This window comes from Kryptolebias marmoratus, linkage group LG19 (assembly GCF_001649575.2).
Source record: "Kryptolebias marmoratus isolate JLee-2015 linkage group LG19, ASM164957v2, whole genome shotgun sequence".
In the NCBI taxonomy this organism is placed as follows: Eukaryota; Metazoa; Chordata; class Actinopteri; order Cyprinodontiformes; family Rivulidae; genus Kryptolebias; species Kryptolebias marmoratus.
The window spans coordinates 10,941,793-10,957,564 of NC_051448.1; the positions used below are offsets into that span (position 1 = coordinate 10,941,793).

At 37.9% G+C, this 15,772-nt stretch overlaps 1 protein-coding gene across 1 annotated transcript in view; it reads left to right on the forward strand.

Annotated features, from left to right (window-relative positions):
• LOC108240075 (potassium channel subfamily K member 2) overlaps nt 1-12,124 on the forward strand; it is a 33,274-nt gene extending 21,150 nt beyond the window's left edge. The window contains exons 5-7 of the mRNA XM_017423205.3: nt 2,613-2,823; nt 5,317-5,453; nt 9,477-12,124. Coding sequence (XP_017278694.1) covers nt 2,613-2,823; nt 5,317-5,453; nt 9,477-9,833 — 705 coding nt within the window. The 3' untranslated portion in view covers nt 9,834-12,124. The remainder of the gene's footprint in view (nt 1-2,612; nt 2,824-5,316; nt 5,454-9,476) is intronic.
• The last annotated feature ends 3,648 nt before the right edge of the window (nt 12,125-15,772 follow it).

Below are 15,772 nucleotides of genomic sequence, written 5' to 3' on the forward strand. Positions count from 1 at the left end.
TTGCTTCATGTCAACTGCGAGATGAGCTTTTCAAAAGGATTATTTGATCTGGAGTGCCTCAGAGCTGTGAAATGTTTATTGGAAAGTAGAAAAACACGTTTGTTTGTTTTTTAATTATGGAGCTTATCCTAATAACATCCTTTTGTAGAATGTTCTTGACACATTTACACACAAGCCCTAACTCATCTGTAATACACAGTAACTAATTTCAGCTTAAGAACTTCCAGTTTCAGTATAAAAGCTATTTTACAAGACCCAGATACTCAGCAGCAGCTTGATATTGATTCTTTGTGGGTTCTGTTGCTCCCTGTGGAGGAAAAAGAAGGTCGAGGAGTCATTTGAACAATAGAAACAGATGGATTGGTAAAGTCACTGCTGTGTAGTGAAGATGCCTAACAGCAACATCAGCTTCATTGGTCTCCCTGGAATACAGCAATGCTTAGTTTTCAGATAATTTTGGCCTGGTAAGGTTTAATTTGAGTTGTTTCTTAGTATAATGAGCAACCCCAGTTCCAAAAAATATTGGGACGTTGTAGAAAATGTAGCTAAAAACAGATACATTTTCATAAACCCACAATTTTTCATAATAGAACATAATAAATGTGACAAATTGTACCATTTTTTGGAGAGAAAAATAAGACAAAACAAAGGTACTTTTGAATTTTATGGCAGCAACACATCTCCAAAAAGTTGGATCGGGGCCATGTTTCACAGAGGGAAACATGCCCTCTTCTTTTGACAACAGTCTGTAAACATTTAGGAACTGAGGAGAGCAGCTGCTGCAGTTTTTGGAGAGTAATGTTGTTCCATTCTTGTGTTATGCAGGATTTTAGCTGTTCAACGGTCCTGGGTTTGTTTGTTTTTTTTTGGTGGATTTATTGTTGGATGGGAGCATGTGCTGTTTGAAAACCTGTATGTACTTTTCTGCGTTAATGGTGCCTTTCTAGATGTGTAAGCTGCCCATACAATAGGCACTAATGCACCCTCATAACATCAGAGAGGCAGGCCTTTGAACTGTGTGCTGATAATAGCGTGGATGGTCCCTTTCCTCTTTCAGTATGGAGGACATTGTGCCGAAAAGAGTTTCAAATTTTGATCTGACCACAGAACAGTGTTCCACTTTGCCTCAGTCCATTTCAAATGAGCTTTGGTCCAGAGAAGCAGCAGAGTTTCTGGATGGTGCTCAGTCTCACGTCTGCCTTCTTCTTTGCACGATAAAGCTTCAACTTGCTTTAGGAAACTGTGTTTACAGACAATGAATTGTAGAAGCCTTCTTGAGTCCATGCAGTGATGTCCAGAACAGAATCAGAGCTGTTTTTAATACAGTGACCCCTGATGGCCTGAAGATCAGGGGGCATCCATTATTGACTTTCAGCTTTTTGTCCTTTCAGCTCAGAGATTTCTCCAGATTCTTGAAATCTTTTGATAATATTATTAACTGTACATAATGGGATATTAAAAGGCTTCCGAAATTTTTGTTGAGGAACTTTATTAACATTATTCTAAAATTGTTCCACTAGTTTTGACACAGTTTGCAACAAGCTTACTTCCCATGTTTACATCTTATAGATTCAGCTTCTCTAAAATGCTCTTTTTATTCCCAGTCCTCCTACTGACCTGTTGCCAATCAACCTAATTAGCTGTGAAATGCTCCTCCAGCTGTTTCTTATTTGTACCGCTTAATTGTACTAATTAGTCTCAACATTTGTTCCATTGTGAATAAAACATAGGTTTATGAAATTTGCAAATCATTGCATTCGGTTCTGATTTACATTTCACACCACATCCCAACCTTTTTGGAATGGGATTTGTGCATGAACTTTTCGTCAAGCGCAACAAGAATACGAAACATCACACTCTTGGTGATCCGAGGTCTGTCTGCTCTTTCTATTTCCCTTCAGACGCACTGTGCTCCGAACTTATGTAACTGGTGAGGAAAAGGGCATGATGCTTTCAGCATGGAACCAGCTGAAAGTCGTCACCTCAAGTAGGAAAGCTGCACAGGCATCAGCAGCATGCAGAATATATTTCAATGCACAGTAACTAGGATGGGAAAGGAGGACTGCAGGGGGCTCAAATCAAACTGCAATTTGCAAAGTTGCAGCAGATTTTACATACTGCCACTATTCTAAAACTTTTAGAATATCTGCTATGGCTGAGCATGAAATACTGAGAAAATCATTGCCGTTACAGCAGGTGACAGGATTCTTAAGTCATCCCAGTCTGGGTGGGCGCACCATCTGACAGTGAAAGCTACGTCACTTGAATCTTTGCAGTTTGACGTTTAGGATGTTAGAAAACACCACGTGTTGGTGGAAGGAGGTGGAAGGAAATGACTCATGGTTTTTTTGCTGAAGAAAACATCATCTGTTTGAAGTGAAGGCAGTTGATCTCAATGTTAAATTAAATGTTAGCTTCTAGCCTGTGGACTGAACGGGGAAACCGGTCAATTCATCTGATTAGATTGTGTTAAAATTAGGCTTACTGTTTGCATGCTTTTACTCTGAGAGTTTAAATTCTCTGAAGCATAACACTGATCCTCCCACTGATTTACATTGAGCTTCTTATTTCTTGAGCTTACTCCCTGTATCTACATATTTTGTTTCCCCCAGAAGTGGAAAGTCAGCCAGACGAAGATCCGTGTCATCTCGACCCTGCTCTTCATCCTGTTCGGGTGCCTCATCTTCGTGGCCCTGCCGGCTGTCATCTTCAAATACATCGAAGACTGGAGCACACTCGAGTCTGTCTACTTTGTCGTCATCACCCTCACCACCATCGGTTTCGGGGACTTTGTCGTTGGAGAAAAGAGTAACTCGACCGAGGGTGTGTGGTCTCTTTTTGTTCTTTCATTTGCATGTCTGGCACCTCGTTTAGAATCAGAGTATTTTTAGCAGAGTGATTCCTCAGCCAGGTTGACTCAGGAAGTGCTCAGCAGCAATAAGCCTCCCACCAGCCTGGTTTTGCATGCTGTTTTTTTGCCTCACAAAACTTTTTTTTATGACTGTGTCAGGTTTGGTTTTCCTGTGTTTCTTTTTGTATTTAGTGTTTCTGGTTTCTTTTGGTTTGGGTTTATTCTTGTCTTTCCGTTTTGTCTTGTTCTCTGTGCCTCTGTAATCATTCACTTCTTCTCAATCTACCTCTTGTCTGCCTGCCACGCCCATCTACACCTGCCCCAAGTTTTGTAATCATCTCACCTGTGCCCACTTCCCCTAATTACCTCCTGTCTTTAAAACCTGGTCATCTCCTCCACTTACTTGCTGGTCGTTTGTCGCTTCATGCGCTGTCTGCTTGTCCCTCTTGTCTTGTGTCTCAGTTTTGGATTTTGTTATGTTTGGTTTTGCTGCCACGTCAGACTTTGTGTTTGATTCTTTCATTTTAATAAATTAGTTTTCCTTTTTGAAAATGAGTCTGCACTCTGGGTTCGCCTCCTTCCCCACCCATCACGACAGACTGATTTTCCTTCTTCATATTAATCTCTGCTGCATGTTCAGCACCACAATCTTCTACATCAAAAGTTTAAACTCACTGCTGCTCTCAACTTTTTAATCTGATCATTTTTGTTTTCACTGTGAAAAATCGAACAAGTTGCAAATATATTTCTCCCCTCGTGCCTTGTTGGTGCTCATACACAGAGGAGCTGTGAGAGCAAACTTAAACAAATCACCTAACCTTACACGCACAAGATTGTTTTAACGCTTGGGATCTTATTTCCATTTGTCAATTATAAACCAATGGCCAGCAAGGGTAAAAGAATAACTAAGATATTTGGAGTGGAGTTCTGTAGAAAGGGTATAAACAGTTATTATCCTACCTGCTGTAAATAGCTCTTTGAATGACCTCAGTTTCATTTATCAAAATCAGAATTTCAATTATAACAAAGCAAATCATCTACAATTTCAAATCATTTTGAACTTTTTAAAGTTTTTGTTTTTCATGAACTTTAGATTTAAATGAAGAATATCTTCAGCCTCTAATTGGAGCTCTGCAGCAGTGACAGTCACAAACTAAGACATATAATTCACAAGAATCTGCATTTTTTTCTTTGATACTTGATTTTATTTTGCACAATGACTCAAACTTGTGCTTTACACATCTTTACAAGGATGCTACACTGTCCTGTTTTTAAAGCAACAATTGCACTAAATGAAGCTCATTATGTAAAATTATGGTAAAAGTCAGTATGTAAAACCTCTTCCGTCTCTGATGCATTGTTGTGTAACATGCAGATACAAAAATATATTTGCTCAGTAGTGGTTTTATTCTTATATTTTGTTGCAAATATATAGTGATATATAAACATTAAATTAAAAAGATTTAACATTAAGTGCTGGTGCTGATTCAGTAGGTGAATGTGAGAAGGAAGAAACTAGAGGCAAAAGCAAAATAGATCAATAGGGAGACACCATGTATAAGTGTCGGTGTGTGTGTGTGTGTGTGTAGCAGGTGGTCAGTTTAAGTTGACCTGCCTGGAAGATAACAAAAGAAAAGGCAGATGGCAAACATCACAAACACTTAGCTGCTAAATTCAACTTCCCTGAGCAGGCCTAATGAGTATAGATTAGATTACACCACCTGCACCAACCGCCCAGTAGTTACAGTAAACTAATTAGCCTCGACTCCTGTTAGTTAAACACTTCCTGTGATGGGTCATTATGCATACATCATCTGAACATTTGTTGCTGAAGCTGTTGTACTCTAGAAAAAAAAAATCATTTAACTTACATAAAAATTTTGATTTTGTGGTTTAAAACATTTAGTTTAGTTTCATGTAACTCATTTTAAAGCCCAGTTATAATCAGTTGTACTTGAGTTGTGTTTCCAGAACGAGATGGTTAATTTCATCTTCACCAAGAAGGATAAGTGGTCAATAACGTAAATTGAAAGTTACATGTATAATCAGACCAATTTCCAGTAAAATGTGAGCCACACTACGTTTTTATGATTAGTGTACCAAGATCGCATAATTGCATTTCTGGCAAAAAGATAAAAGTTCTTCAATGTACTTCTTTAAATGTGACAATTTTGTTCCCTCTTATTATTCTTACTTTTTATAAATTCCAACAAAGTAGTTGCACTTTGAACTGAGCAAAAAGCTTTGAGCCAATTAAAAGCCAGACAGCAACAGAGAGACGTGACTGTCTAAAAGTGACACACCAAGACTCATTAAGATGAAAGGTGGAAGAAAGGTATTTTTATTCAGCACACTGATTCAAATCATCACTCACAAACACAAGTCCTGCTTTCCTTTGCGTCGCTTCTCAGATTTCTAATTTCGAAGGTGAACAAAGATGTGACACGCCTTTGTTTGTTGTGCAGGTAGATCAGAGAGTCTGGAGTACTACTACAAGCCCGTGGTGTTGTTCTGGATCCTGGTTGGCTTGGCGTACTTTGCTGCGGTTCTCAGCATGATCGGAGACTGGTTCCGAGTCATCTCCAAGAAAACTAAAGAAGAGGTAGGTGGTTTGAACCACGAGGAGATTTTAAAGGTCAGATCTTGTGTTACTATCACAGCTGGGCACAGCTGTCAGTTGCAGCAAAAAGTGAATGATTTGTTTCATAAAGATGCTTTTAGAAACTCATAAAGCTTCACATTGAGCAGGTGCAAATGGTATATTCAACATTAACGTCCTACAAAACAATCACTTTCACAATACTTTTATTGCAAAAGCCAACAGGAGGATAATATTGCCTATAGCGTTTTACAAGCTTTGTGACCAACAATAAAATATTGCTTATCGTCGTAGGAACCTTTATTATAATGGCAAATAATAGCCTGAATCAAAGCAACGTTCTCAGCAAAACCAATATTAAAACTAGATGACACATCTATAATTATTTACCTAAATGACTGCCACATGGTAAAAATCAATAAACAAGTATTAAGTAATCACATGAGTCATTGCCTTACTTTTAAAGAAATGACTCATGGGAGTTTTAAGGTGCTTGTTTTCTAACTTCCTGTAGTGGTTAGTTGTGATGCAAAGGTAGCACTGCATAAACAGAAACAACAAAAAGAGTTCTCGTTTCTGCTGTTATTCTTATCACCCCCACCACCATGAAAGGCAGGAAATCATGTAATCACTTGTGTTTGAGTGTGCACGTGTTCATTTGTCTGCCTGTTAGCAAGATATCTCACGAACCACTGGGTAGAAGTCAATGAAGCTGTCGTTGGACATCCGTCTACAGCTGCTTAACGTTTGGAGTCAAGCCAATTCAAGATGGTGCCACAGCTAATCGACTTTACCAAACACAAAGATGGCTGTAACTCAGTTAGCTTTTCAAATATTGAACGAAACATTGTTGTGGTGGTAGCTGAGACTGATCCCCAGCACATACTTTGAGTGCTAATACATCATGTGAGGTCTTTCATTAAAACTTTGCATCTTATGAACCACTAGATGGATTTTAATAAAATTCTCAGTAAATAAGAATTTTACACAAATCCACATCTGATTAATATTTGGAGTCATCCCAATTCATGATGGCCACTAATCGATGTTAGCAAAACACAGAAATAGTTATAACTCACTCATTTGTACAGATATTGAGGAAAAGCTTGGTGTGGTAGTAACTGAAAGTCAACTCATTACATAGGCTGAGTATTAAGAGATCCTTCCATCTCTTTGTTTCAAACTTTTGGATGTACTGCAGGTCATATGGGTTCCTTTAAAACATGCTACTTTCTTCTTCAGTGCTACAACTAAGAGTGTTTTTTTTGTTAGCATTTCTGCCTATGATGTTCTTTGCTGATGCCTATGTAAAGCTATGATTTGTTCCATTTGTACTCAAAAGTCAGAATTTCCAAGTAAGAAAAATCAGCTGGAACTTCCCCAATTTGCACAGCATTCCCTGTGAAGTTACAGCCCATGTTGAACCTTAAACACCTCTTTACTAGTCTAGATAGACACAGATATAAGGTTCTAGGTAGAAACATTTGCAGAAGGTTTGCTCAAGTGATCAAAGCTGCTTGGTGACAGACCCATCATGATCCTATTTACGTTCCAGTTTCATCCTCGGGGCATTAATCTGAAAGTGATTCGTATTTATCTTGGCTTTGCTCTGTGAAGTAAATACCGTCTCACTCGGGTTGTCGGTTAGTGCTCAGTAAAAACTTACCTTGCTGTTCTGGCAGCCACACATCCACATGTATGCTCCTGCTGAAACTCACAACACCCCCGTCATTTTTTTGGTTGTATTCTATGTGACACAAATTAGGGTGGTGCCAACTTAGAAGTGTGGAGTTTTCCCAATTCACTGACAAAATTAAGTGGAAGCTGTGAGCTCTGCAGAGAATCAAATTAGTGGGAGAAAAGGGATGCTTTTTTTAGCAGGAGGTTGCTGGTAGGGAGGAACATCGATGATGAGCAGGCAGAGAAAGCAACTAGACAGAGAGGAAAGGATTTTTTTTCTCTTTGCTCCAAATGTGCACCCACATGTGCCATAAATTTCAATTCAAGTGCCTCTTCACCTCAAAGGTTAATAAATAAATAATCAGTCTGGAAAAGGAGGCCTGATGCAACATGAAGGTTAAACCTTTCAATAACCACAAATGCACTCTGTCTATAAGCTACTCTTTGTATCTTCTAGAAACCAGAAAAATATTGTGCTTTTTTACTGGGTTATATCTTTCCAAAAAATAAATAAGTAAATAGGTGATGGTTGGGTGGAAATATGTGTGTGCAGTATCTTTCAGTGGAGAGTTATGCAAACCGATCCAAAATCAGACCATTTCAGAAGAAATTGTTATTCTGCTTCTAGTTTCTGCTTCTCGTGACTGCACAAATCAAAAAATGGATTTCAGGGTAATTATTCTTATAGATTTGTTCATATTTTGAATCAGATGGTAAAAGGCAGCAAGGCAAAAACAGCCTAGACCTCGTTGTATCAATTCCAGTGTCTCCTTCCTCGGGTATTGGTTTATCCATTTGTTTTCTATAAATCTCGGCTTCGTGATAGATGTAGATTAACTGCAGATAACAAATGAAGGTTAGGAAGTTCTTTCACGGGGTTCGCTAATTAGAGCGCAGGGCAAGAGTGCTCGAGGGGAGAGCTGTTCCACAGCTGTCTGAGGAGATTTATGGAGATGCCATTCATGATCTCAGAGTGAATTCCTTTAATTATTGGTCACATCGGAGAGGTCCGTTCTATTAAAGAAATCAGTCTCACAGTCACTAGATAACGTTTGGGCATACATTAGCTCATAATTACTTTTAAAAAACTGAACATGATCTAGAAAGTGTAACACATTAGTTTACAATGTCTTTAGTGCGCATTTGGTCAAGGCCATGGGAACTAGGGGTGCTGATGGTGCTACAACACTGCTTTGTGAACGACAAGAAAAAAATATGACCAAAAAATAAAAATAAAAAAGGAATGATTAATGACTTATTAATGGGGGAAATTAAGGTCCTGTGTGGTCGCATCCATGGTTTTACTCTTGACTTGCAATTTTGGATTTCTTTCAGTTCTAAAAAAGTTTAACCCAGCAGAAAAGCAAATCTGTACTTAAGGTAACCACCAACTAAAAGCTCATAGCAGAAAGCTAATACTACCTGCACCACTGGACAAACAGCAGGCGTAAAGGGAAAAGTCATGCGTCACTGTCACACACACGGCCATGTTTTCCCTGCAAGGCGTTTTGGAGAAGAAAACTTTTCCTTGTCCTTTCAACATCACTAGACATGGCTACATTATGCTGCAGAGAAGGACTGCATTTATTGTTTTGTGTGATTTCAGGCTATTAAAAAAAAGTTACTTTGGAGCAACACGGGCAAATGCACAGCAAATTCGCCAGTGTTAAAATATCAGTGTTAGCACATATTAGAGTACAGTGTTGAGACTTTGGTGTTAAATCCACCATAAATAACTCAGTGCAAGTGTTATACCATACGATGATAGGTGTTAAATGTCAGAGTTGACGGTTTTTAACACCGAAGAGTGTAACTTTGAACATCCGGGTACTTGACAAAGTTTGCTTCTGGAAGAATAAAAATAAAAAGCATTTCCATAGAAATGGAAATGCTTTTTATGGAGAGAAGATACTCCAGCTCATGCGAAGCAACAGCAAAACTCAGTTTGCATGAGAAATTGCCAAAATACAGAGACAAGCAGCTAAAAGGCTTTGCACATTTCAACACAAAGAAATTCACTTTGATAGCAGTCCCTTTCATAGCAGCATATGTAATTAAATTTAAAATTAAATTAAATTTTTAAAAAGACCTGATTTTTTTCAGCTTTACTTTTCAGCTGGGCAGAGTAGATATGTTTTCAGGATGGTGGAGGGACACTAGTTTTTTGTGCAGACTTGTTCTTACCTCTAAGGTGTATCTGGAGAACCAAACCATGCATCCATAGCTCAGGGCACCTTCTATGGTACACTGGTAAGAATTGCTGGAGGCGTGGCTTTCATGGACCTTAGCATATAGATACATAACCATTACCTGTGTTTGACATAATCTGTGTTTCTGCTGCTGCAGGTCGGTGAGTTTCGTGCGCACGCAGCCGAGTGGACAGCAAACGTATCGGCGGAGTTCAAAGAGACCCGCAGAAGGCTCAGCGTCGACATCTACGACAGGTTCCAGCGGGCTGCGTCCATCAAGCGCAAGCTGTCATCTGAGCTGGGAATTAACGCGTCCATCAACCAGGATATGACCCCTGGGAAGAGGACGCTGTCAGTCAACCTGTGCGAGGACAGAGAGACTTACTCCAACATGACGCTCTCTCTCAGCCCCGTCCCAGGGGCTCTGACCAGGAACGGCAGCTTCTGTCTGAACGGCCTGAGCCCCAACCACGCCGACAGGCAGGAGATAGCCATCATCGAAAACCTCAAATGAGGAGCAACTTCAAAATGATATTCAGTGAACAGATTATCGTGTGGGAGACTAAAAATACACACATGCCTCTGTGCACATTGATTAACTAAAAACTAATAAGGTACCCAAACACATTCATGAATCAGTGTTTTTGTGATTAAAGACTTTAGCACTGGTGTGCATTTATGTTTCCCTTTCAAACACATCAAAAAGTTTGCATTCACTGATGATTGAAGCCAGACTTGAATTATATCCCTGCCAACATCCTCTGCAGCTGAATCAGCAACAAAACCAAATGGAAAATACTCTTCGGACTAAAACAAATGATTGTTTCAGAGACGTGATTATAACAAATTTCTCTCGTCAGCTGAAAAAAATTGAAAGTTCATTCTGATGAGGCAGACCACTGATCATTTCCCTTTTTTACCCCTTTTTTTCCAAGAAAACACTGAAATATGTAGAACTATATGAAGCAATGGATGCATTTGTGTCTCTTCTTGGATTTCCAGAGACCCTGAAATCTGGATCAGACTGAGGATCCTCACCGGTAAAAAAAAAAAAACAGCATCATGTACCTGTGTGACCTTTGGTTCTTTGCAGGCAGCAGCTTTGCATCAACACACAAAGGAATGTCACTTTGGATTACGTTCTTCTTCTTTCACTATGAATTTATATGCCTTGCATTTGCTACTTTGTCCACCATCACTTGAGAGACAAATGTTGACATTTTAGTTTCTTAATAAGCAACATTCAGTTATTTATCTAAAAGAATAATCCACTGGTGCCTTACTGAAAACCACACCGAACTTGTGAGGACATATGACAGACTAAGCCTTGTCGCTCCACTTGCACTCGCTAAACTTGTGCACAGCAGTAATATTGTTTCTGAATACATCTTGGAAAATTAGGATATATTTTTTGAAGTCCTTAAAGATGAAACAGGATTCTACAGTGTGTTTGTGAAATGAGTGGAAAAACTAGGCATGGGCCAGTTCTAAAGGATTTTAAAAATTTACGGTTTTAAAACCACTACAAATCTCCATCATTCTGCTCCTGCAGTTTAAAGCTGTATTAAGTGAGATGTCAGAGACAGTGCAGGCTTTTTTCCCCAGTCTCGTGGCGCATAGACAAAAGCCTTGTCCACAGGTTTGAGCTTTTTTTTTTGCTGCATTTGCACCTCTCATCCCCATGCAAGAAGAAAAAGACAACAACAGATTTTTGAAAGTGAAGAGTTTTAAAAACAGAACTGCTGGCTTTGTGAAAACTTGCTTCTGAAAAACGATGACATAGCAGCTCGTTACCACTTTGTGACTTAAAATCCAAAAAGAACAATAAAGCCATTTTTACTGGGTTTTTTTTTATACTTGAGTTACATTGTCTAAAGAAGAAAAAAAAAGTAGTTTCCGAGGCAGACACTGGAACTAGTAAGCATCAGCTTGTCAGTCTTCTTACGGCAGAGAACTAATATTCTTCACAAACTGGGATCTCACTTTAAAAGTATATTTGAAATTAGCTGGGGTGGTGATACTGCACATTTATTTTTAGGTTTTTCACAATTTTATAAAGTTGTTTGCCCTATGGACGTCTCAGTGTTTTTATACAACTCTCAGAACACTTGTGTTCTGACTCTCTATGTGTATCTGTGCATCAAAATCAAAATAACTCAATAAAAATTATAATTTACATTATAGCCATACTAATAATTCTTATTAAAGCAATGTTATTCTTTAAGTTTAGCAGCAGTAGTAATAATAGTTGCTTTTTTGTTTTTAAATAAAATATACTTTAAAATATATTAAATACAATAAAAAAAAATAACAAAATAACAATATATAATAATAATATATTATGAAACCGTGCTAATTGTGGTCATGGTTATCGTACAGTTAGAACCTTTACTGGCCCATGCCTAGAAATAACTCATGTTTTAGGGATTCATTAAACATCTCTGTTCAAGAAAAGATTGTTAATCCCATAGTGTTGTGCTTTTTATTCACACTCATCTTTTCTCTACCAAAGTAAGGATTCTGTTTTTGTGAGAGAAAAAGAAGATTTTCCGGTCTTCAGTCTGATTAAAGCGACAGGAGCGCTTTTTGATGTTTCTAAATCCTGTCTTACACGGTCTTTAGTACCGATTGTTATGTTTTGAACCATGAAACTAAAACACACAGCTTCCATGCATTAGCACTTTTTCCCCCTAAATGAACCCTTGCATACATGGTGCTGTAGCAATGGAAAAATCTGGAAATTTAAGGGATCTCTCTTTAACTTATTTGGCAACATTCCCTCGACTAAAAAAAAAAAAAAAAAAACGGGGTGTTTATTGTTTTGCCAATACTGAATGTACACCATAAGAAACCTTTTTTTTAGGCTTCTTGCATTACAGACAACACTTTAGAGGTGAATGAGGAGCAGCACTTGGGAATGAATGAACTAAATGAAAGATGACCCACTGTGGGATTAGTCATAAAAATGATGAAAATAGATGGAATGTCTTTCAGGCACAGTCTGTATCTCACTGTCACTTATTAGACAGAAAACCATCCTTTGTGTGTGTCAAATGCTGTTATTCTGTTATGAAATGTTCATCTTTTAGATAAATCCAAGATGTCCTTTGGTGCCACTTCATTATGTGACCACCTTTGCAAAAGCAAAAGTGAGAAAAAAGGCTCATTCTGAAGTGTTTACTCATGACCAAGGTCCTCATAATGCTGGCAAAATTTTAATAACCGATTTAAGACCGACTTGACACAATTATGTTTCCCATCCAATGTCTTATTTATTTATTATTGAATCTTTTGTTGTGAGTTTTGATTCGGTTTGGGCAACTAAACTTTCCTGACTACATTAGAGAATTAAAACTAATTGATTAGGCTTAGAAAGATTGTATTCCGCATCAAACGACTAAGCTTCTTCCCTTCAGATAATAATCTGGAAATGTACTTTTTAGTTTGTTTACACCAGCGTGTTGAAATCCGTGGCCTGGTTTTAACTTCTGCATTGACATTTCAGGGGCTCCTGCCAAAAACATTTGATATCACTGTCTAATGATGTCTCAGTGAATTCAGGTTTGAATTGTGTGTCTCATTCTAGTCAATGCATCAGTCCAGCGGAACACACACTTAAAAAAATGCTTTTTGCATGTTGCAGCATCACAAAACACATTACCAAGTCAGTGTGATTTTCAAGACCTTGTGCCAAATTTGCTTTATTAAACCTGCAGTGGCAGCCATTTGCTCAGTTTTTTTTTTGTAAAGCTAATTTAAGTGCTTATGTGAAGTTTTTCTATCACCAATAAAAAGGTCAGATCATTCAAACAACATCCCCCATTAAAATTAGTTATTAAAATTAACACCTTGAAAATGTCACTTTCATCTGCATGCAAGCTAATTAAATTACCCTAAACTTAATTACTTGTTTGAAAGGACTAAAATGATTAATGTGTAATTTCACAGCTGATACTAAGTGGAAGAACTGGTGGATTTTTTTAACACGTCTCAAAGCTGTCATTATGCAACACTGTGCAGAAGTCTTGAGTCATCCCTCATTTATGTTTTATATTTTGTTTTCAAGGACTTTCTTGCAGTTTTTTGAAGTGGTCTTGACTGACATTTTTTCAGGTGTTTTGAAGGTCTTTTTCTATTTCTCTCTTTTTTTTCCTTAGCCTGTTTCTTGCGCTGTATCTGACCATTTTCAGAGAGATGTTTCTTTATTTGTTGTGGCACGTAAATCTGACCTATCAATCATTCAGGCATAAAAAGGCTCCTATAAGGATGAACTGGTGTTGGGTCGACACTTACAGACAACTTCGGAAATAAGCAAATTTAAACGGGATCTTTAGGCACTTTGTGACCAGCTGTTTCCACGTCTTTCATTGAATTTATAAAAAAAATATGACAGATGACACAGTTTGACACATGTAATGTTATTTCATTAGCTGAAAACTTGTCATAATATAAGATGATCAACTGAAGCATGATGGACCTCTCAGGTCCTGTGTCAGGTCTTTGTTGGATTCTTTTCCAGTTTCTTAAAGACATGACTTTTATAAAGTGGTCATCTGCTGTGGATTTCAGATCTGACGCTTCTTATTTTGTCCTCTGCTTTCCTGGTTTGTGAGGAAAGTAGTAACTTCTGTCTGTCCAACGACAGAAGATAAAAACAGTAAACACTGAAATAGCAGTTCAAATGAAAACTTTAGAATACCTTCAGAAAGCCTGAAAAGCTATTTATCAAGGTCCTTTTGAAATGCTGCAAGAAAGTCTATCTGTTTGGAAGCAGAAAATGAAGAAATAAGGAGTGGTTTAAAACATTTGCACAGTATCTAACAAACAAATAAATAGATTAAACTATTAAACTGACACCATCAGGCTAAATGACAAAGAAAACTAATTATTATTCTACTTTATACACAGATATTTGTAAATAAACATAAACACCTTAATTTGTAAGAGATTCCAAACTGGTTATTGAATCTCCTGATATCCTAAATCTGTAATTTGTTTAAAAGACATGAAAGAAAATCAAACTTGGACATTTCAGGGTTCAGTAGGGACCTAATGAACCAACCCAGGTGTAAATTCAGCAAGTAAATAAAAACCTAAACTCTGTGGTGGATTAATACAGTAATACATCAAAATATTTTATGGTAGCATACAAGTTTGCCTTTTTTTCTCCCTTGATAGAATCCCCTGGTTTTCTTCGGTTTTTGCAGCAACTATCAGAGTGCAGTGTAAGGCCTGAGTCGTTGTTTTATTGAATCACGGACTCAGCAGGAATATGTGACGCAGGTAACTTTAAAAAACACAAGAGAAGCGGCAAAAAGTTTTTTAAAATGTCATGATTCTCCTCTCCTTGTGCAGCATGCACCTACTGCGCACATACTGTATTGATTTGCACCTCGTCAAGTGAAAGTCTCATTAATACAGATTTTTGCCTTGGGGAAATCCGCTCCATCCTCGGTGTAGCATCACAAATCAAGCCCCTGTCAAAAAAAAAAAAAAGTAATCTTATTGCTTTTAGTCAGTCAGCTGTGAGATTGACATCCTGCCCGTGTGGCAGAAAGTCAAAGGCTGTTGTCAGTGAAGGGTTACACAACACTTCAGGCCACGTGAGGCTACATCTAACAAGGATTCTGACAGTGTGTGTGTGTGTGTGTGTGTGTGTGTGTGTGTGCATCAGTGTGTGACTCCTGCTGTGCATTTGGGTTTGAGGAAACTTACGACGTTCTCACAAGTGTTGTCACAAGGCGTCCTCCTCTGCTTCCAAGGTGGCAGTTTTTAATTAATTCACTGGCTCACATCAAAATCCCGTTTCTGGCATGCTGAATGTATCCATTAATTTGTGATTGCAAAGACGGACCTCGTTATGAATGTAAGCACATCTCCTCTTTTAACGTTGCCAGTAACAGAAGCAAAGACCTTCAAACAGCTCAGAGGATAAACTGTGAACGCGTGCTTTTTTTTTTAACTCTACACAGACAACGCCATAAAGTGTTCATTTAAAACAGTTTTCATCTTATTGATGTTAACTGAGGATAACAGAGCTATTATACAGTTTAAAACCTGAAATATTTACTACAGTGACATGATGAACTGTTTTTATAAACCACAGCATCGGCTTAAATACGTATGCCAGAAGTGTTTGCATGAGACTCTTATAAATGAGACTTTTTCCCCCAAATATGCCCTCAAACATGGAAATAAGTTCACATTTTGTTTTGTTTTCTTCAATCGACATGATTTCAGCAACTGTTGCATGCTACTATCATTAGATTTATAAACACTGGAAATAACAGTTTTGTTTTCTATGCCAGCCTTTGCTTTGAATTCAATAATGTTATGGAAATGTATGTCTCCAATATGCTGTATGTTGTATGTCACTTCAAAGTCACAATACTTTTCTGAAGGTTTAGAATAAAATACTTTATATGCAAAAAACACTGATGGTCACTGTTTTTT